The following is a 23,270-nucleotide window of genomic DNA, read 5'->3' as shown; positions in this document are numbered from 1 at the left end:
GAACTGCTAGGTTGGCAGAAGCTGGGACAAGTAACGGGAGCTCACCCCGTTACACAGCACTAGGGATTCAAACCACTGAACTGCTGACCTTTCGATTGACAACCTCAATGTCTTAGCTACTGAGCTGCCGCGTCCCTAACAATCTGCATACTGATACCTTAAATGAACGTCATGCCTTGCTATCTGCACTGAAAGAGAATAGGTGTTCTTTTTCTGTGTGGCATCCATTCACATCCTTGAAAAGTCCTATCTCTCAGAATCATTGCTTTATTCCTGGTTCTTTCCCTCTTCTTCTATGGTTTATTAGGACTAGAAACCTGAGACTGCAAAAATCCAGACAACTACTAGGTGGCAGCAAAGCGATACAGTTTCAATTCTCTGCTGCCATCCAGTGGTCATCTGGATATTTTAACCTTAGGCTGGTAGCCTTGGGTTTATACAGTGAACCTCACCTTACCATAATCTGTTCAGTGAATCCATTTTTTTGAGCCTGCATGATACACTGAACCATTAACTGATTGCACATTCACATAACCCATTAGTCCAAACTGGTGGGTGACTAGATTTTGTGGCTCACAGACCTTAGAAAACTGACATAGGAAACCACTGACCTCAAGAATATTCAGGTTGCCCATGAACCAGTGGTAGGTTTCAAAGATTTTTATTACTGGTTCTGTGGGTGTGGCTTGATGGGCGTGGCAGGGGAAGGATACTGTAAAATCTCCATTACCTCCCCACTCCAGGGGGAGGTTACTGCAAAATCCCCATTTCCTCCTGATCAGCTGGGACTCAGGAAGCAGAGAATAGATGGGGGCGGGGCCGGTCAGACGTGGTATTTACCGGTTCTCTGAACTACTCAAAATTTCCACTACCGCTTCTTCAGAACTGGTCAGAACCTGCTGAAACCCACCTCTGCCATGAACTGCAAGTTGGCTTAAACCAGAATGGTGATACTTAGTATAAATGAGAATATAAAACTCTCCTTGAAAGAATAGAATAAGCTCAAGAGGAAAACGAAGTGCAATGTATAAATAACCTTGGGCTGGCTCAGTTCCTGGGGCTCTCTGTAGTTGCCTGGCATCTGTACTGAGTCAACACATCAGCCAGCCCTTTATGGCCCTGGTTGCAGCTTTTAGCACTAAAACTTCCGTCCAGGTGCAAATGACTCATAGACTCTCTCTCCCCCCCACTCCCTCTTGCAAGTGCAGCTCTCTAGTCATTGTTTTTGAGAGAAAGGTTGAATAGAAAAGGAGGGACTGAAAGGGGGAAGACTTTGCGAGGAACAGGTGGGTGGTGAGAAAGTCCAGAAAAAAAGATGTGGCAGCCACAAAACTCCCCACTTCTCAGTAAGGAAAAAGCCAGCGAAATAATGCAAGTGTTTTGAAAGGTCAACAGCTGAACTGCAGTCGGAAAATAATTCTTAATAGCTTTGCAGAGAAAACTGTCTTTCACATTAACCATATCTGATCATCTAGTCTAAAGCTTTTCACAGAAAAGCAATGAAAACTGTGGGAGGGGAATTTAAACAAGTAAAATGCATTAAAGTACAAAAGATACAATTTGTGACAATTTGTGACAATTCCATTAAGTAACTGGCCAGTTTGGTTAAAGGCCAGCTAAGGCTTTAGGTGCCAGATGCATGGAGAATGAAGCTCCTTCTTATTGAACAGACATGTGAAGAGCCTAATAGCAATAGCATTTAAACTTACATACTGCTTCATAGGGTTTTACAGCAGCCCTCTCTAAGCGGTTTACAGAGTCAGCATGTTGCCCCCAACAATGTGGATCCTCATTTTACCAACCTTGGAAGGCTGGAAGGCTGCATCAGCCTTAAACCAGTGAGGATTGAACCAGTGGTGGAATTCATTTTTTTTTACTACCGGTTCTGTGGATGTGGCTTGGTGGGCGTGGTGTGGCTTGGTGGGCGTGGCAGGGGAAGGATGCTGCAAAATCTCCATTCCCTCCCCATTCCTGGGGTCAGCCAGAGGTGGTATTTGCCGGTTCTCCGAACTACTCAAAATTTCCGCTGCCAGTTCTCCAGAACCTGTCAGAACCTGCTGAATTTCACCCCTGGATTGAACCCCCTGGCAGTCAGCAGAATTAACCTGCAATACTGCATCCTAATCACTGTGCCACCACTGCTGTTATAAAACTAGACTTCTTCCACTTCCCTCTGTATAATCATTAATAGATTAAAATGTCTATCTTCTTTTGCAGCTAGCAGTTCTATAGGGATAATGGGAGATCTAGGAACATAAATATAAATAAATAAAATAAATCATACAGCTGAGTTCACACACTGAGCTAAGGCATGGCTTGCTTAACCATGCTATACTATATAAGGTACAACTGACACCAGATATTTCCACCAGATGCTAACCCATAAATCATGGTTTTCAAACTACACTGTAGTGTACAGGCTTATTCAGCACACAAAGCCACAATCAAACAATCACATTATACACTAAGCTGTCATCGTAAACACTTAATAGACACCAAATTCAGAAGAAGCCCCCCAAGAGGCTCATTGCATCAGGGGTGGAGGAGTCATTTTATCTGCTGTGGTCTCGAAAAAAAAGTCTACTTCTGCCAGCAACTGTTTGCATTGAAAGAAATGTACCACAAAGTGCCAATGACAACGTATGTCTTGCTTTCTGAAGGTAGTGACAGAAAAGAATCTGGTGAATTCCTTATTATGTGCCATGTAACTATTAAAACATTTTAAATATTACTCAGATAATTACTCAGAAGTAAGTACACAATTTAAAGGGTTGATCTGATTCTTCCTTCCTTTCTGCAATAAATAATGTTTTATCAACTTCGCTTTGTAAAAGTCCCATGTACAGGTCAAATGAAGTTGAGAAAATGGCCAGTCCATTATGAGGGTGACTGACATCATTGTATTATTGCTTTTTGTTGTTTTATTTATTGTATTATCACTCTTATTACATCCAACAAGATGCAGCTCAGTGGTAAGAAAGAAAGGTAAGGCCCTGCAATTAGGCAGGAAAAACCAAATGCGTGGATATAAAATAGGAGGTACAGCCTCAACAACAGTGGTGGAATTCAAATTTTTTTACTACCGGGTCTGTGGGCGTGGCTTGGTTGGCGTGATGTGGCTTGGTGGGCATGGCAGGAAAAGATACTGCAAAATCTCCAATTCCCATCCCACTCCAGGGGAAGGATACTGCAAAATCACCATTCCCATCCCACTCCAGGAGGAAGGATATTGCAAAATCTCCATTCCCATCTCACTCTGGGGCCAACCAGAGGTGGTATTTGCCGATTCTCCAAACTACTCAAAATTTCCGCTACTGATTCTCCAGAACCTGTCAGAACCTGCTGAATTTCACCCCTGCTCAACAGTAGTAACTGTGGGAAGGATCTAGGTGTCCTGGTTGATCACCATTTAAGTATGAGCAAGCAATGTGTTGCAGCTGCCAAAAATGCCAACACAGTTCTAGGTATACCAACAGAGGGATAGCTTCAAAATCATGGGAAGTGATAGTACAGCTTTATACTGCACTGTTGAGGCCACACCTGGCATACTGCATCCAGTTCTGGTCACCATGACACAAAAAAAGTTGCTGAGGCCCTAGAAAGAGTGCAGTGAAGAGCAACAAAGAGGATAAGATGACAGCTAAATTATATGATGAATGGCTAAGGGAACTAGGTATGTTTAGCCTAATGAAAAGAAGGCTCAGGGGAGACGTGATAGCAGTCTTCCAAAACCTGAAGGGCTGTCACAGGGAAGAGGGTGTCAATTTTTTCTCCATAGCACCTGAGGGCAGGACAAGAAGCAATGAGGGTAAGCTCGTCAGAGGGAGGTTCAACCTGGAAATAAGGAGGAATTCCCTGATAATAAGAACAATCAATCTTGAGCCTTGGTAGTACAGTGGTTTAGAGCACCCTGTCATTAACACAGCTGGCTGCAATTACTACAGGTTCGAATCTTACCAGGCTCAAGGTTGACTCAGCCTTCCATCCTTTCTAAGGTCGGTTAAATGAGGACCCAGTTTGTGGGGGCAGTAAGCTGACTTTGTATAAATATACAAAAGAATGAAGGCTATTGCTTAAAGCATTGTAAGCCGCCCTGAGTCTCCGGAGAAGGGCGGCATATAAATCAAATTTAAAAAAAAAAAAAATCAATGGAACTGCTTGTCTCCCTGAGTTGTGGATGCCCTATACTAGAGGGTTTCCAAGAAAAGATTGCACAACTATTTCTCTGAGATGGAATAAGAATTCCTGCCTTGGGCAGGTTGTTGGACTAGAAGACCTCCAAGGTCCCTTCTAGCCCTATAATTCTATTATTTTTATCACTGTATTATTTTATACTGTGTATTTTTATTTGGTAAACACTCAAAGTCTTTGGGAATCAGGTGATGTATCAATCAGTCATTTCCCACCTGAAACTCTAGTAATCGATGTACATCAATCTTTAACCTGGCATCATCATATGCTTGCTCTGTAAGTCTCAAAATGCTACTCTGAACAGGGATGAAAGAGAAACTTCAATAACATAACAAGCTCAATAATCATTCATCCTGAAGCCCTTGTAAGCCAAAATCACTGTTATAAGAAACGTGGCTCTGAAGCATAAAACATGTCACCCTCCCACCATAACCCAATGCTGGCAAACTGCAATATTCACATGACTTGCTAAATCACAATTAAGCAAACCACTTTATGGTGTAGCACACCAAACCACTTTGTGGTGTAGCACAAACTCAAGGCCCATGGGCCAGATCCAGTCCGTGGGGTGCTGGCCCTCAGGACTGCCCTGAAAACAGCAAAGGTCCGGCCTGCAGTGCCTCTGCCAGCAAAAACGGAGCTCGGAAGGGCCCTCCTGAGCTCTGTTTTCACTGGCATAGCGCTGGGGCCACCATAGGTGCCCACGACACAAGTGACATCAAGCCACACACCACCCCCATCCCCTGAGGTCAAACACAACCCTGAAGCGGCACTCAATGAAATTGGGATTGATACCCCTGGTGTAGCACAATGTGCCATCCAGGTGATTCAAGCAAAGTGTACAAAGATCCAAGTGACCACTAGATAGCAACAGATGTGGAAGCTCTATTCGAGGCTAAAGAGATTAGAAAGAGCACAACTACCTTTGCAGGATGGACCTCTGTAAAAAATGGGCTGCAGTCTAAATAGATCGTGATTGCCCTCTGCTGGAAAACAATTTCCTCACTGTCTTAAAATCTGAAATGCTTGTAGAGGGGCTGTCTTTAATATAACTTTAACTTCTGCAAACAATATAGTTGTAGTTTAATGTGTATGAACTCCGTAGAGGAACTAGAAAGAAAAATGGGGAAAAGGAAGATTTACAAATAACTTAATAGATTTAATTTCATGACTTTGTTAACCATAAGTTCAAATATATTATTTTTAGCTTTTACTGTAATATTTCATTAATATACATATAAAAACTTGTTTAAAAAATTTCATTGTCTTTTTCTGTTCAGCAATGACCAATTACCGTGTTTGTTTGTAGAAATGTCACATCGAATAGCACAGATTGGAGTAATGTAACCATTCCCATCAGGGTCAGGTTTCAAAACCTATCACTACCGGTTCGCTCGTGGGCGTGCGCACGCAACACTTCTGCACATGCGCAGAAGCGTCTAGGCGGGTGGGCGGAGCCTCCTGCCACCGCCACTACCAGTTCGCCTGATCCAGGGCAAACCGGTAGCAACCCACCACTGATTCCCATTCCATGGAATTCATTAACTTCACAAATCCAGACCTCACTGTATTGGTTCAATCTGATTGTTGTTTTATGATAATTCCTGCTTAACTGAGTGTTGATTGCTGGATAGGATGTGTTCTGATTTTTTTTGGTTTCCTTCCCAGGTTGTTTTAATTCTGATTCTAATTTCTTCAGCCTGAGAAATTATTCTGTTTTACTGGTAAGTTTTCATGTTCTTTTGCAATAGGCAACTGGTCCTAATGCATGTCAATCATCTTAGCATTTTTTAGGTTCTTTTGGGTTCATTTCATCTATTTTTGCCCAGAGAACAACATTCTATATTTTCTTCAACTTCCTTGAGTTGCAGATTGACCTTCTTGGATATAGCAGCCACCCCCCCCCCTTCGCCTCCACCCATTTTCACAATTCTGCATGCCTATACTTGAGCTGCTTGGCAAGTCAAAGCAAACATCACCTTTCCAGCCTCGTAGTTGTCTGAAAGCAATTTGGCCAAGCCCAAATTCCTGTCCATTAATTCTTGTTAGCATTAAAATGCATGAATAAAGAAGTGCTTTCGGTTTGCTCCCTCCGTCCCCAAACAATAATTGTGCAATACAAAGGGGAGCCATAAAAAGCTCTTTGCAACCATATTTCTTCAACTGAGCCAGTGTTAGATAGCTGCATGGATATTGTTTTCCTGATCCTATTCTCTCAAGCGGCAATGTTCAGAGAACTACATTTTCATATGCCCATGCTACACAGGAGTTTGTGATTATAAATTGCTATATTTGCCTGTGCTTAGTAGAGTATTTAACCACAGAAATGTTTAAAATCGATTACTGTATTTAAAAAGTCAAGAGAAAACATGGTTTTTTTGCTATTGTTTTATATCTTTGTGTACACGCCTGTGCTTTTGCTTATACAGAATGACATCCCAATATTCAAACTCTCCCTGGGTTTCATATCAACTCATACCGGCTTTTACTGACAAGCCCATATAGTTTGCTCAGCTGCAAGATGGAAGTGGTTTAACTAATTTTCCAAATTCTTAGTCTGGCACAAAAGCCTAGGATTTCCTGGAGAACTCCCATCCCAAATATTAACCAGGCTCCTCCCTGCTTAGATGTTTCATGATAAACATGAAGATGACTTATCTCACAATAAGCAAGAGTGGCTATGCACTGCTACCTGCTATGATTGAAATTTGGAGCAGCAGTTCTCCAACATTGTAGTCTCAGGACCCTTTGGCATTCTTAAAACTGTTTAAGGACCAGAAAGAGCTTTGTTTACTCTAATTGGGACTGGCAACTTCATCCCTAAGCAAAGTCATCACTAAGCAAAATATCAGGTGACTGCCATGCTTAGTGACAGCAGCTCTGCCAGTTCCATTGATGTAATTAAGCAACCCACCAGCAAATTTTAAAAGAAACATCATGGGAATACGACGTATGACCTCTTGCCAGCTTCCCCATTAAGTTTGCTTGCTGAAAGCCGCTGGGACAGTTGCATATGGCAATCATGTTACTGCAAGATGCTGCAATGATAGTAAAATGTGTGACAGTTGCCAAGTGCCTGAAATGCGATCACATGACTGTGGGGATACTGCAATGGTTGTGAGAAGATTGGTCATAAATCGCTTTTTTTTCAGTACCATAAGTTCAAACAATCACTAAATGAATGGTCATTAAATGAGGACTACTTGTATGTGGGTTACAGCTATCAATATTTACTAATCAAAAATTAAAACAAAAACATTTTAAAATATTTTTATTTCACTTCTCTGACCCCCTTGAAGGGATCTTGAAAACCTTCAGGACACACTTGAGAACTGATGATTGACAGCAAAGTTTCCCCCAAGTCCCAGTTCACAAAATCAAAATTATTTGCCATATATTGAAGATATTTGCAAACAAATTAAAAGAACATCACTCTATTCTTTTTATTTGTTAAAACAGAGGGTTGTATTTATTTATTTATTTATTTTATTTGTTTATATTTATATACCGCCCTTCTCCCGAAGGACTCGGGGCAGTGAACAGCCAACAGATAAAACACAAGAAACACAAAATTTAAAAACAGTATTAAAATCCAATTAAATTAATTTGGCCCACAATTATAACACCCCTAAATTAAGACCGATAATTAACAATTTAAGAATTAAAACTATTTAAAAGAGTTAGGCCAGCCCGGCTTCCTGGAATAAAAACGTCTTTAGGGAACGGTGAAAGGTGCGAAGATCTGGGATCCGCCGTATCTCCGGGGGCAGCTCATTCCAGAGGGTAGGTGCCCCCACAGAGAAGGCTCTCCCCCTGAGGAGACCCTCTCTGTGGGAGCGTACTGGTCGGTGGGAGGCTATCGGTGGCAGAAGGCGGTCTCATAAATACCTGGGTCCTAAGCCATGGAGCTGAAAAATATACCCTGTTTCCCCTAAAATAAGACATGCCCTGATAATAAGGCCAATCGGGCTTTTGAGCGCATGCACTAAAATAAGCCCTCCCTGAAAATATTTAAACGCATGCGCAGCCGGTCCTCGCTATTTCCTCTGGTTTCCTCCACACGCCCCAAAATAATAAGACCTCCCCGAAAATAATAAGTGCTTATTTCGGGGTTAAAAAAATATATAAGACAGGGTCTTATTTTCGGGAAAACACTGTATTACTTATCTTAATATCCCATGGATTTAATACTATTATTTTTTAAATAATTCGATAAATAAATATTCTACAAGTGCATCCTTTTTGTTTTTTAATATGGTGAATATTGATAAAGGTAACCCATACAAAACAAAAACTCTTTTGGGGTCCTCTGTAATTTTTAAAAGTGGGAAGTTAAGAAACACGGGTTTGCAGGGGTCTCCAACCCTGGCAACTTTAAGTTTGGAGGACTTCAACTCCCAGAATTCCCCAGCCAGCAAAGCTTCCCTTTCCCAGCAAAGCTGGCTGGGGAATTCTGGGAGTTGAAGTCCGCCAGCCTTTTAAGTTGCCAAGGTTGGAGATCCCTGATTTAGAGCATTTGAGACTTATCCTCTCCTCTGCGGACTCGGAATATCGGAAAAAAACAAAAGAGACACGTCGCTCTATAATCTTGTCTCTACGTTATCGCAAGGAGAGTTCCTATTGGCTTCAGGGAGAAAGGGGGGGCGGAGTTTCCGAGGCTCGCCGGCACTCTGTTGACCAACTAGAGCCGGGGAGAGGCGGAGCTTCGTCTTCCTTGGCGCGGCGAGAATGGAGGTGGCCGTTTCGCTGCTGGGCCTCCTGCTTTGGGCCTCGGGGTCGGCGGAGAGCGCCGCCCAGCCCCCTCGGGACTCCCTGCGAGAAGAGCTGGTGCTGAGTCCGCTGCCTTCCGGCGATGTGGCTGCCACGTTCCAATTCCGCACCCGCTGGGACTCGGACCTGCAGCGTGGCGGCGGTAAGGGAGGACCTGCCGCGGAGACTCGGGATGCTAGCAGAGCCTTGGGGGGGAAGGGGGGTGGTGGAGGCGGCGACAGGGCAGGTGGCTGCGCGCACCTGGGTAGGTCTGTGCATTCTGGGCACCCGATGTGTAGTTTTCCTGCCCTTTGGGAATCCTCGTTTGTAGGATCAGGGACCAGCTTCGCCTGTGGTGGCTTCTTTCGAAAAGGGGTTTTGTAAGAAAAAGCCTCGATGATGCCCTCCGGATTCCCCCGCTCTCGAAATCCTCGGAAACTTGATGCGCTCGCTCCCGTTTAAAATATTGGAAGAGTATTTTAAAATATTAAAATAATGCAGTAATAATGTTTAATCTGATCAGTTTTTGTTTGTACTGGAAATGTAGGGCGCCCAGGTGCCACCCTGTTCACACATTGATTTGACATTTTTATATAAAAAAATAAAAAAAAAACCTGGGGAAAAAAATAAAATATTGGAAGAGTATTTTAAAATATTAAAATATTTTAGTAATAATGTTTAATCTGATCAGTTTTTGTTTGTACTGGAAATGTAGGGCGCCCAGGTGCCACCCTGTTCACACATTGATTTGATATTTTTATTAAAAAAATAAAATATTGGAAATGGTGGTCTTGTAAGCCTGGCTGCTTGGGACGAAAAAAAAAAAAAAAAAAAGAGCCTTGGTACTACAGTGGTTTAAAGCACCCTGTTATTAACACAGCTGCCTGCAATTTACTGCTGGTTCGAATCTCTCCAAGGCTCAAGGTTGACTCAGCCTTCCATCCTTTCTAAGGTAGGTTAAATGAGGACCCAGTTTGTGGGGGCAATAAGCTGACTTTGTATAAATATACAAAAGTATGAAGGCTATTGCTTAACGCACTGTAAGCCGCCCTGAGTCTCCGGAGAAGGGCGGCATATAAATCAAATTAAAAAAAAAACAAAAAAAAATAAAAAAAAAAACGAGGGTTTTTAATTGATCCCTGTGATTATTGTAAAGTTTGAAACAGCCGACAGGCTTCCTGTTTCCCGCAGTAGGTTGACTTCCTGTTGTAGCTGGTGGCTTCTACCTAAAAAAAAGTGCCTTCTCCTCCAGCTGGGCACCTTTCCCACCCTTTAGGTTTGGAGTGTGGGTTTCTGGAGTGTGTGGTTGCAACCAGTCTGAAGGATGCCGGATGACAGAAGAGGCTAGGGGTGAATCTATTTAATAGTCTAAGTAATAGCAGCCATTGCTTTAACTGGAGGATAAGGTAAAGGTAAAGGTTCCCCTAGTCGTTCCCAACTCTAGGGGGTGGTGCTCATCTCTGTTTCAAAGCTGAAGAGGCAGCACTGTCTGAAGATGTCTCCATGGTCATGTGGCCAGCATGACCAAACGCCAAAGGTGCACAGAACACTATTACCTTCCCACCAAAGGTGATCCCTAATTTTCTACTTGCATTTTTTTACGTGCTTTCGGACTGCTAGGTTGGCAGAAGTTGGGACAAGTAACAGGAGCTCACCCCGTTATGCGGCACTAGGGATTCGAACTGCTGAACTGCCGTCCTTTCGATCAAAAAGCTCAGCGTCTTAGCCACTGAGCCCAAAGATGCTTTTTTTCAAAAGGCAACTGGACTTTCTTTGTTTTTCTTGAAGATGTTTTGCTGCTCATCCAGGATGCTTCTTTGGTTTTTGGATGAGAAGCGAGACATCTTCAAGGAACCCCCCCCCCCCCCCAAAATCCAGTTGCCTTCTGAAAAAAGCACCTTTTGGGACAACTGGGTGACTGAGAATCTCCATAGACATTTGTGGAGGGACAGATAAAAGGTGGGGCAGATAGGCGTGGGAGAGAAGGGATACTATTCTCACTTTGCTTTCCCATTCCGTCTCCATTTTCTCCCAGTCTCCCATTATCGGCTGTTCCCTAAGGCTCTGGGCCAGCTTATTTCCAAATATTCAGTGCGCGAGTTACACCTCTCCCTCACTCAGGGCTTCTGGCGGACACGGAGCTGGGGACAGCCCTACTTGCAAGCTCCTGCAGGTGCAGAACTTTGGGTCTGGTTCCAGGACACTGTCTCAGAGTAAGTAGGTCACAGTCTCCATTCGTTTATGTATTTATTTGATTTGCTTATATCCTGGGTAGAACTCCTCCAACTGATTTTTTTTTCTCAATAGAAAGCCTGTGAAGTAGGTTGGGCTAAAAGAAAACTTCAGTAAATCTAGTGAGTTACTGAACCTGGGCTTTATGGATCCTGACCTAAAGCTTTAGCCACTTACCCTACATGAGCTGTGACAATTAAGAGCAACTATATAAAAGTGACCTCAGCCTTCCTTTTTTGCTTGGTTACTTGTATTTGGTTATTTATTTAAAGGCTGGTACGGAAATTGCGATTTCCATAAGTCTTCAGTCAATGGGAGCCTCCAGAAGGGCCATGTTAGTTCTTTCTCACCATTTATAGGTATGTCTGATTGGCTTCTGTCAGTTTGACCATATGTACAGAGGATGGTGGAAAATATAATGTAATACATTCCAGAGAGCTGGGAAAGGCTTGATCTGATCGTCCATTATTCATATCCATCATATGTGAGCATGAATTGCACATATATTAAACCATAATCAGTTTGGGGTTCTTTTGGCTTATCATGTTGTATGAATCCATCATTGGAGGAGGGCTTGTTACAGGTTTATAAATGATGGTTTATAGTTTAGCAGTGGTATCATGTGCTGGTATCTTTTCTGCTTTTTTCACTAATGGTGTCTTTGATCTACTTGTACATATGGGTGAGAAAAATCAGTTGTTATAGTTGGCTGCTGAGGGCATGGCAACCCTGTAGAAGGCCTTGGCTGATTCTGCAGTCCCAGGAACAGCTCTCTTTTCTGCAGGTGCAGTGAGGGAGAAAGAATAAGGAAACTCTTATTCACCACCCTATGTTATAAGGCAAACATAATGCAATATCCTCTAAGCGGAAATCTGCTCATACTTGGTTTTGTATTTCCACTACTCATACTCCAGGCATTTCCCTGCCTCCTTCATTGCCTGTAACTCCTTGGTAGACCAAGCAGACCTACAACCTTGATGAATAGGCAGAGGTCACAAGGAGTGAAACAGCCTATGGGTTGAGATGGTGTGACATTCCAGTCCACCATCAAACCCTCAATCAAAAGTTTTGTTGATGCCACAGTAGGTGACCTGTAAGCAAATTTGTAGATCCAGAAGCTGCCATGGGTGGCTTTTACAATCAGCCCTGTATCTCTCAGTGGATACATTTAACCAAATAGTGATCATCCCTTAAAAAAGAAGTCACCTGTGGCTCTTCCATCCACAGACTATTGCCCTCAGAACAAAAATCAAATCTAGGGTAAAACTTGGTGCTTGGAGAAAGATACCATTTGTAACGGGCCCATGGACATTAATGTGGCAATGTACTTTGGAACTGATCTTGAATGACTAGTTATATGTGACTACTACACATGTATGTTGACATCTCTAAGCACCAACAGATGGAGTACTTGCAATACATTCTGAAAGTTTCAGGTATGCTCACTAGCCAAAACATTTTTTTAAAAGCCTTTGACCTCTGGTTTAGGGTAAATCCAGTCAGAGATTGTGAACATGACTAGTTTTCAATGGTATATTACTATTGTGACTGTTACTGCTTGCTTTGTTTCTAGGTAACAACGCCCAAGCTTCTGATGCATATTTTTCAAATTTTAGATACTGGAATTCTCTGCCACAAAAATTGCATTAAAATGAGGCGTAAATCTGTAAACACAACTTAACAATTTAAAGATGAAATTGCTTTAAATGTTTTAACAAGTACATTTTTTTAAATTTCAGATAACTCCTTCACAAGCATATTACCATGCTTACTATATTTTCTTTTTGTAGTGTTGACAAAGCTTGGAATGATCTTAGTAACATCCTCTCAGGAATATTCTGTGCCTCTTTGAACTTCATTGATTCTACCAACACAATCATCCCAACTGCATCCTTCAAACCCCTGGGACTGGTGAATGGTGAGTTTATATTTATTCATCATATTTATTACTTATAGATGTAAAGGGTCTTATAAAACAAATTTTATGGGTGTTCTCCAAAGTCAATTAAAATTTAAGAGTAACATAAAAATAGTTTATTGAAAAGTGCTATTTAAAAAATCTGGGTTCTTGGATAATTGGAAAAAAATCATTAAAGGTATTGTAATTCTGGCAATTTACAATTGCTGACATTCTTTAATTTAAAATGACATGCAGCCAAAAAGAAAGAAAGAAAAAAGAATGGAGCTAATAATTATTAGAAAGCCACAAGGAACAAAAGGGGTTTTAACAGCTTTTGCAAACCTCACTGAAATTACTATTCAGCCTCCTTAGGAAGAGTTCTTGATTGAGTTACCGTAGTTGAGGCATTTCCATGGTTCTCAAGCATTTTACAAACAGATATTGCTTGTTCAACAGTAGTTTCTCTTCTTTTCTCTCTGCATCCCCTCAATTCCCCAGGACTGATCTGAGGAATACAAGAAGTACAAGAAATCCAGTCCATCAACAACATAATAACCCATATACTGTATGCTATTATATGTGGGATAATGTCATTTACAGAAATAATAAAAAAGGAAGAGGCTAAAGGATGACTAGATTTAAATAATAGTCAAGGTGCAGATTTCTTCGGTATACCCTTGGAATCATCTATATTTACAGGGGATAGGCATATGTCTGTAAACCTTCTCACCCAGGTGTTCCCTGCTTGGGACTTCTGAGTGTGCTGGACTTTTAATTCCCATAATCCCTAGCAAAATCCAAGTTTGGGAAGGTTCTAATCTTTGGCTCCCTCGTTCAGTAACAGATCATCGTTTCCTACGATACGCTGTCTTGCCCCGTGAAGTTGTATGCACTGAAAATCTCACACCCTGGAAGAAGCTGTTGCCTTGCAGCTCAAAGGTGAGACGTGTGTTAGCTGCAGTAGTTGAGTCTTAAAGCAGCAGCATGTCCTTTGACCCCTGGAATTCTTTCACTCTTGTAAATATTATTTGGATATCTGCAACAATCGCTTCAGGGGTTTTGTCTCTTCTTTGATGGGTATGTGTAACTTGGAATTGTACCATACTATCATATGTACATACAGTAGTTGCATAGTTCCTAAACTACTTTTGGATTCTGCAGAAAAAAAGGCTTCTTTTTATTTTCCAGGCTGGCCTGGCTGTTCTGCTGAAGGCTGAGCGACTGTTCCATAGCAGTTACCACTCCCAGGCTGTGCACATCCGTCCCATCTGCAGGGTGGGTTTTTGGATGTTTGGTTCATCTGTTTGCTGAAAGAGTTGAGGAGGACAGAATGCCCAAGACTGATAATGCTGAATCTATAATCTTACTTCCTAATATAGTTGAAGGTGGACCTCTTAAAAATTAAATTTTAAAAAATGGATAAATCAGTCCAGATGTTTAACTACTTTGACACTCTGTTACTACCATGATCAATCTGATATCTTTGAAAATCACAAGTACAACACTTTGACTGTGATCCACAGCAATTGGTATTTAGTGGCAATTTCCTCTAACACCTGAGGTAGAATATAACCCTCATAAGCAGAAATGACTGATTAGCCTAACATCCACAAAATTATATGGCAATTCCCTTTTAAATTTCCAAGTTGATGGTCATTGCTATATTTGCATCCTCCAGTTATATTATGGGATTTACTATGAGCTAGATTCAGAAGATACTTGCTTTTATCTGACCTAAATCTTCCACCATCAACTTCGTTGACTGAGGAGCCCTTGGAGTTCTCTGAGCTTGGTTGTCTGCTTGCAAACATTTCATTACCTGCCTAGGTAACATTATCAATGCCATACATTGACTGACTCAGTGATCCAATGTTTTGCCTCAGCTATTAAGTTGGGTTTTCTTATTTTCTTATTTGTTTTGGTGGTGTGTTTATAAGAGTTTTATTAGATGTTGGAATGCACAGATATCAGGAGTAAAGCACTGGCTGCATGATGGTGACTGTTTTCTAACAGGCAAAAATACCACCAAGTAATATATGCCCCCATTTAAATCCAGGCTGAATAAAAGACTGGTTCTGAAAAATTAAAACTGGCAATGAGCAAGTTTAGCAAAAAGTTCCAAGCAGTTATATTGGGGCTCTTAAGAACCAAAAGAAGAAAGTTATCCCTGTATATCTTTATGTTGGATATGAGATCTTATTTATATGTCTTAGGGTTTTCCATGTATAAAATTTGTTTTGCTAGCATATTTACAATTCTTGGGGCAGATTACTCTAGAAATTTTGGGAAGAATTTTCAGATTATTATAGTCTTTAACATGCTGGCTTTTTAAAATGTGGGTGTTTTTTCTCCCTTTGCCTTTTTCTTTCAGGACAAATCTTGTCTGAGCTTATCTTGGGAACTCAGGCAGATTCTCACTGTTGTCTTTGATAGTTTTGCCAGTGCCCAAGGAAAGAAAGGTAATTCAGGCTACTGTCTCTGCATTGATATACATTGCTGGCCCGGATTCATCTCTTTATTTGATCTTGTGTCATTCTCTCTTCAGACTGGTCACTCTTAAAAATTTTCTCTCGTACCCTCACTGAAGCCTGTCCTCTGGCATCTCAAAGCAAGGTTTATGTTGATATTTCCAGCAAAACCCAGGTAACTTTTTTTTTTTTTTGTCAACCATGTTTGAATATAGATGTAATGTTAATAAGCTGGGCACTGTTGTTTTTTTTATCTGAATAAGACAAAAAAAAGACCAGGAATTGGGAGGGATCAGGTCAATGCCACTGGAGAGAACAGGACTTGTTTTGTTAAGACTTTCTAGACTTTTGAGTGGTTCCTTTAAGTAAAATGTAATTATCTAAAATAATTAAAATTAAATTAAATAATTAAAATAATTAAAAGTAAAAATCAAATTAAATTTAAATTAAATTAAAAATTAATTAAAATTTAAAAATTAGGTAAAATCTAAGGGATGTGGTGGCTCAGTGGCTAAAATCCCTAGTGCCGCGAAATAGGGTGAGTTCCCATTACTTGTCCCAGCTTCTGCCAACCTAGCAGTTCAAAAGCATGTAAAAAATGCAAGTAGAAAAATAGGTACCACCTTTAGTGGGAAGGTAACAGTGTTCCGTGTGCCTTTGGCGTTTAGTCATGCCAGTCACATGACCACACAGACATCTTTGGACAGCACTGGCTCTTCGGCTTTGAAACGGAGATGAGCACTGCCCCCTAGAGTTGGGAACGATTAGCACGTACAAATTTCAGTAATGTGATCTGCAGTATCTGCATCAAAATAATGGCTGGGGCAGCGATGCAAAAGGTTACCCTCTTCAGTACAAGATTCCCAGCTTTATCAGTATTTCCATAGTGTAACCATCCCCTGAAAAGGGCTGTAGACTGACCTCTAGTTGGGTGAAAAAATCCTGATGGAAGCTCCCCATGTAAATGGACTTGAGTGGGTATCAGGTGTGCTCAAGGAATTTAGCTTTTTGCAGTTGAAATGCTTTATACTTATAATAGTAAAATCTGATTGTTGGTGAAGGCAGTGTCATGTAAAAAAAAATATTGTACTGTCATTTTTACTTTTTGTAGATTTTTTTTGTAGTTTTGGTAGTGTGTAGGAAGTGCCTTACTTGGTGAAGGTATCTTACTTGGTTTTACTGCTTTAGTGGATCTAAATTGGTTTTTTTTTAACTAGGTGAACATGCTGCTGTAATTTTATATGTAAAGATTTATAATTACAGGTTTCATTACACATTCTGATGTTTTAATTGACTTTTGAAATGGTTATTACACGCTCTATTGAAGAATTATTATTATAATGGATACACACATTCAGTGCATAGAAAGAGTACCTGTGACTTACCGTGTTTGCCTTTCAGCTGTCATATTTCCATGTGCTGCTTAGAAGAGCAGTTTCAGTGATAGAATTTTCAATGAATTGGAGAACTTGGGAAGTTGTGATACTGAATACACAGAGAGGCTGCCTCAACAACTTGTCTCTAGTTGCCTTTATAAACATAAGAAGTTGCTCTGGAATGCACACAAGGAAGGAGGTGTTGAGCATGTTTTTGCTAGCTGTGGTATGATGAGGATGTCATATATTGGCACAAAGCAAATGAGTGTGCTTATATTCTCAGGCGCAAGAGTTCCTGGATGTTTCCCCAACTCCTTTATCTGTCTATGAAGCATCAGTCCAGGGAGACAGGAGAACTTATGCAGTCTATGACCTTCTGAATCCAACACTCTTCAACACATCTCGCAACCTCAATGTGCTATTGAAATGGAAACGGCCTCAGGATAATTGTGAGTGATCAGTGATTCTTGGCTATTTTAATAGCATAAAGGAGACCATTGCACTCTGTCAGTTAAATCTATTAATTAGGACTAATACTTAATTAGTCCTCACACGCTCCCATGGCCTAATACTTTAGAGCTGAATTTTATCCATGGGCATTTCAAAATATTGTTTATTTTGAAGTGGGACAGCAGTACAAAATCCGGTAGTATTCCCAACCATCCAGGAGAAATTTCTTTAAAGAGAGAGTACAAAAACTCTAGAAATTCAGAGAAGTTGTTTATTGTCCTCTCATTAAAAAGTGTCTAAATCATCAAGCAGTGATTTGGTCACATTAAAAAAGTAGGAAACAATAGTTCTTGCTCTCAATAGGTAAACAATGGGGAAATCCTATGTAAGTAAAGAAATTGAGTTTTTCTTCTGAGGTATTGCTTTAGGTGTATTTCATTTCATACAGGTGCTAAAGCTGAGTTTCTAACTCGTCTAATTTGTTTTCCTTCAGTGGGCTTGGCAGGACCGGTGCTCCATGCTCAGCGCTATGTGAGTGGTTATGGTCTCCAGACAGGAGAAATCAGCACTCTTGTGTATAACACACATCCGTATCGAGCTTTCCCTGTGCTTCTGCTAGAGACTGTGCCCTGGTACCTACGGCTCTACATTCATACCTTGACCATTATTACGAAAGGAAAGGAAAATAAACCAAGTAAGATAGAAATTCTCCCATGCTTCTTCTAATCCTTCTCTTTTTAGAAAAAAAAATCCTTTGAAAGAGAACAGTGGAAATGCAGAATTGTTGCTTAGTTTTTTCTTTGCTCCACAACTAATTTGTATCCATTGGTACTTAGATCTAGGGAATTGCCCAAGATTACCATCCGCCTTTAGGGCTGATTGTTACAATTTTCAGAATGTTGGAAATCTTAGTTTATACAGCTGATTGCGAGCTCTGGACTTGAAATCCACACTTGTTTAAATCACGGTTCTATATTGTTTCAAAGAGAATCTCTGGCATAATTATTCTGATTCATATAAACAAAAGCTATCAATGGAGCAAAGAAAGTAATATGCAGAGCCATTATTTGGGTTTTACTTTCTAAGCCCCCGTTTAGCAATCTGTGCATGTAACTATTCCATTACATATTTATTTGCATCTAGCCATAAATTTCTGATTTATAAGCCCAGAACAAAGAATTAGGGTGTGTAAATTTATTTATTCCAATTGTATCAAAACTGCTGTACAGGCAGGAAGCCTCATAGCAAGATTAGAGGCAAAGTTATTCATTTACAACATTTATGGCCTATCTCAATGAAGAAATGGGAAGATGTACAACAAAGTTACATATAGAAAAAACCAAAATACAATGTACAGTTATTAAAAACCTCAGTGTCGAGCCAGATATCAGCTCGACATATAACTAATATATAAATGTCCAATAATTTAATTGCCCTAATAGACAAGTATTGGTGTTCTGACAGGGTTATTTTATTAAAATGTGGCCGGCACATTTTGTTCCAGATATAACTTGTACCAGCTACAGGTAACTGTCCTGGCACGGTTGAAGGTGATGCATGAGCTGAAGGGCTTCCCTGATTACAACTTTCGCTGTTTAAACAAGAAGCCCCCAGCTCATAAACCAGTTCCTCCACTCAGCATTATTTGCAGGATAAATGTTCCTGGATTGTACTGATAGCTTTTGATGACAAGCAACTCCATCTTGTTAGATTTAATCCAAGCTACTTTCATTTGATCCAGATCACAGCATTCAGGCATTAATTCAGAATCTTGACAGCATCTGCAATGCAGCATTAAAGTGGCAATATGTAACTGAGTGACACAAGTCTTAAAGTTGCCAAGGTTGGAGACCCCCTGCAATAGAGGATATCCATTTTGGCAACTACAGTAATTTGCTATATAATGTGATTGTTTTTGTATTGATTTCATCAATATCTTTATACATTTTCTTAGGACTATTAACACATCATTTTTTTAAAGGATTAAAAATAAAAATAAATTACCTGTTACTTTGGAAATAAGCCCTACTGTAGTCTGTTTGGCTTTTTAGCCAGCCAGTACAGTCCTATACTGGATTTTTTTTTTTTCACAAATAAATTAAGATGTTTAATCAGAATCCCAAAGATTCTGATTGTGTTCCAAAGGATTAAAGTGGAGCATTGTGATCTGCTCTGAAGAAGTGTTGAGATCATCTGGGCCTAAGCAAGAACATTTGTCAATATATTTATATGAGCCTCAAGGAAGGATTTTGTTTATCTGAAATGCTGATTGTATTTCTCTGGTATTAGGTTATATACATTATCAGCCAGCACAGGACCGAAAGCATCCCCATCTCCTGGAAATGTTGATTCAGTTACCAGCAAATTCAGTCACCAAGATCAACATCCAGTTTGAGAGAGCCTTGCTCAAGTGGACCGAATACACACCTGACCCCAACCACGGCTTTTATGTGAGGTAAGCGGGGACAGTCTGTGCTCCATCCCTTTGAATCCTTAACTGCTTTTCCTGAAGGGGCTTATAACCTTAATTTTCTTTTTCTCTGGTTTTTAGCCCATCTGTCTTAAGTGCCCTAGTGCCAAGCACCATTGCCATAAAAGAGGAAGATGAAGATATAAAACCACTTTTTGCTTCACTGTAAGTCCCTAAACCTTGGCAAATGAAGGAGGGTCGAAAGTGGGAAATGTGTAGAGTTGACATTGCTGCTTTATGTAGTGCTATTGAACATGGGAAGCTGCTTACACCAGTTTTCATTGTTTGGGCATTTAGTCATTATCTGTTCCATTCTCCCCAAAATATTTATTGCCTGTTCTTGCCAGCTCCATTGGGTAGACCAGACCAGGAAGGCTAAAACTACTTTTATTGAGATTGGTTATAACAACAAAACCTTGCAACCTTCTGATTATGATCACAAGAAGTGAATAGTACCACTCTATTCTGCACTAATAAGGCCACACTTGGAATACTGTGCCCATTTCGTGTCACCATGACACAAAAGAGATGCTGAGATCCTAGAAAGAGTGCAGAGAAGAGCAACAAAGATGGTAAGAGAAAAGCAACAAACATCATGCGGAGGCTAAACGGTGCGGTGAATGGCTAAGGGAACCAGGTATGTCTAGCCTAACAAAGAGAAGGCTTAGCCATCTTCAAATATTTGAAGGGGTGTCCTACGGAAGAGGGGAGTCAATTTATTCTCCATAGCACCTGAGGATAGAAGAAGCAATGGATGGAAGCTTATCAGAGGAAGATCTAACCTGGAATTAAGGAGAAATTTCCTGATAGTGGAAAAAATTAATCAGTAGAACAGCTTGCCTCCTGAAGTTGTGGCTGATCCATTGCTGAAGGTTTTCAAGAAAAGATTGGATAACCATTTGTCTAGGAAGGAATAAGGATTTGGGGTTTGGACTAGAAGACCTCCAAAGGTCCCTTCCAGCCCTATGATTGTGACTTCCAATGACGGCAACTATGACTGCAGAGATTGTCATTTGTAAGCATTGCAGCCATGGTTTACAACTGCATTGCTTAGCAATGGAAATTGCAGTTCCAATTGTCATCGTAAGTCAAAAACTACTTTTATGGAGGGTTTCAGATTGGATAAGGCTGACAGCAACATTGTGCAGTTTCTTAAACACAGATTTCCTCCCCCCCCGCCCCCCATTGCCTGGTATTCTAACTGGGATCACCAGCACTTGAATTTGGAAGCCTTCTGCATGCAACAGTGCATGTGATCTGTCACTTGAGTATTTTCTTTGCTGCTGAAGCAAGATAATACTTGCAGGAGTCATTATCTTAATATAAGTGGGAATGTTATGCCCAAAATATGTTGTATTCATATGTGTAATCCTATTTGAACACTAATACCATATGAAGTAAATGTCCAATTCCTGAATGAAGCCTCACCCTAAATATTTATGGTAGTTTGTGCATGTTAAAGCACTGGATACAGCTAGGACAGAAAAAAGTTACATATCTTTAATCTTCCTCAGCCAGTGGCGCTGTCTACTTCACCATAGCAGATTTCAGAAGTTATGGGATCATACCGGGTTAGGTCATGGCTGGAGGATCACCTGTGATTTCCAGGACTACTGGATTCCAGGATAGCAAAGTTGAAATACATGTTGGAGGATCAGATGGGTTATCTATCTATAATCTGCAAAGAAAATTGCATTGGTCACCAGAAGTTGGGCTTGACTCAAAAATACTTGTATCTTAAACTCTGATTTTAAGCTTCTGCTGATTTTTTTAATTTCCCAGATTTCCTTCCTTTGATGGCTCCAGCTACTTTGTACGTCTCTACACTGAACCTCTCCTGGTGAATCTGCCAACACCAGATTTTAGCATGCCATATAATGTGATCTGCCTGACTTGCACTGTGGTAGCTGTGTGCTATGGCTCCTTTTACAATCTTCTGACCAGAACGTTCCATGTGGAAGAACCTAAGAAGGGAGGCCTAGCCAAGCGCCTGGCAAACATAATTCGTAAAATAAGAGGTGTACCACCTCTCTGAGGACAGTTGGTGCATGTACTTCTGAAAGCTTTAGGAACTCTCCAGCCAAGAAATGAAGGGCCAACTTGTGAGAAGGTAGATGGTTGAAGCAGGGTACCTTTTGCAAGACTTAATTTATTTTCTTGTTACGGATTGTTTTTCATGGTTGTTGGATAGCTTCCTTCATTGCTGATCTCAGGACTGTAAATAAAAATGCCCAGGAGATAAACTTACTCTCTTGAAGATGTTTACATTATCTGGAAAGACAACTTCAAATAAGCCAGAATTGCTCTTGAATTTTTATCTCCTTGGTTTTGGTAAAGTAGAACCACTCTTATCTCATTAGCTAATTTACTTCAATTGCCCTGTATACATACTGAGCTTGCACCTTTTAATTGCCATGTGCAACTTAATTGAAGGCAGAATTTTTTGAGAGCAATGCATCAACACTGTGTTGGTGGACGTAAGAGAGAATATTTATATAGATTTGTGCTTGAGGGCATTCTGCATACATATTAAATTTTGGCAAATTGCTATTTTAGAGGAAAAAACAATTCAAAGCACACCGATGCAGTTATCACTGGAGAATGCAGCTTCTAGAAACCTCCATAACAGTTTGTGATTTAAGAGCATGAGCGACCTGGACAAAGAATACTCTAAAACAGAACAAACCATGGTGCTGGACTAGTGATACCCAGGATTTAGATTAAGATGATAATCTAAATTGGGAAATGAACGCTGTTTGTATGCAAACAACTCTTTAAAAAGGTTTCAATATATAATTGACAAGTGGTATTAAGGTCTTCATAGAGATCATTTTAATCAGTCTTCCATGTACCATACTGCCTGATAGCCAAGCAAAACTTTTCACCTGAGCAAACGCATAGAAATCCATGCAAGATAAGGAAATTGGTCAAAGGATAGGTTAGAAAACTTACCAGTTTTTATCCTATGTCCACCAATCCAATCTGAAAGATACTGTTATTTTGGTTGATGGCAAAAAGCTAAGGAGAATCGGACTTGGATAGTACTTGGATGAGAGACTGCCAGGGAATACCTAGTCTGTAAATTAGACTGAGAAGTTGAAAAAGCATTCTAGAGAAAAGCAGTGGAAAGCACTTTTTGCAGTATTGCAAAGAAAGCTACAAGTATGTACAGTGGCGATAAAGTTTGTGAATAGCTAAAACGATTCTGATTAAAGATGCAACACCCAAAACAGCGCACTGTCTCATTTTTATTGAACTCTGAGTTAAATATTGTTCATTGTTGATGTCCAGAAGCTGAGGGGTCTTGTAGAGAGGAAGAAGCTCACACTAAATCTGAGTGCTATGGGTTCTAAGGCCTCCCAGATCTGGGAGACTTTCTCACATGATCCAACAAAGTGGGCATGCTCCAGGTCCCTTCTATTAAGCAACATCAT

General features: G+C 40.5%; 1 protein-coding gene across 1 annotated transcript; it reads left to right on the top strand.

Moving 5' to 3' along the window:
- Positions 1–8,919: 8,919 nt before the first annotated feature.
- PIGT (phosphatidylinositol glycan anchor biosynthesis class T) lies at positions 8,920–23,070 on the top strand. The gene is made up of 12 exons (XM_070941708.1): positions 8,920–9,103; positions 10,976–11,153; positions 12,963–13,090; positions 13,911–14,011; positions 14,261–14,347; positions 15,444–15,531; positions 15,618–15,715; positions 17,200–17,365; positions 17,860–18,060; positions 19,656–19,821; positions 19,918–20,001; positions 21,619–23,070. Exons 1-12 carry the CDS (start codon positions 8,920–8,922, stop codon positions 21,869–21,871), a joined length of 1,734 nt encoding a protein of 577 aa, XP_070797809.1. The 3' UTR covers positions 21,872–23,070.
- Positions 23,071–23,270: the final 200 nt, after the last annotated feature.

The sequence above is a fragment of the Pituophis catenifer genome, unplaced genomic scaffold (assembly GCF_029215685.1).
Source record: "Pituophis catenifer annectens isolate HBS135680 unplaced genomic scaffold, rPitCat1.0.hap2 SCAF_3, whole genome shotgun sequence".
NCBI classification, from domain to species: Eukaryota; Metazoa; Chordata; class Lepidosauria; order Squamata; family Colubridae; genus Pituophis; species Pituophis catenifer.
The sequence above is the reverse complement of the archived record's forward strand: the minus strand, read 5'-3'. Positions and strand labels throughout refer to the sequence as shown.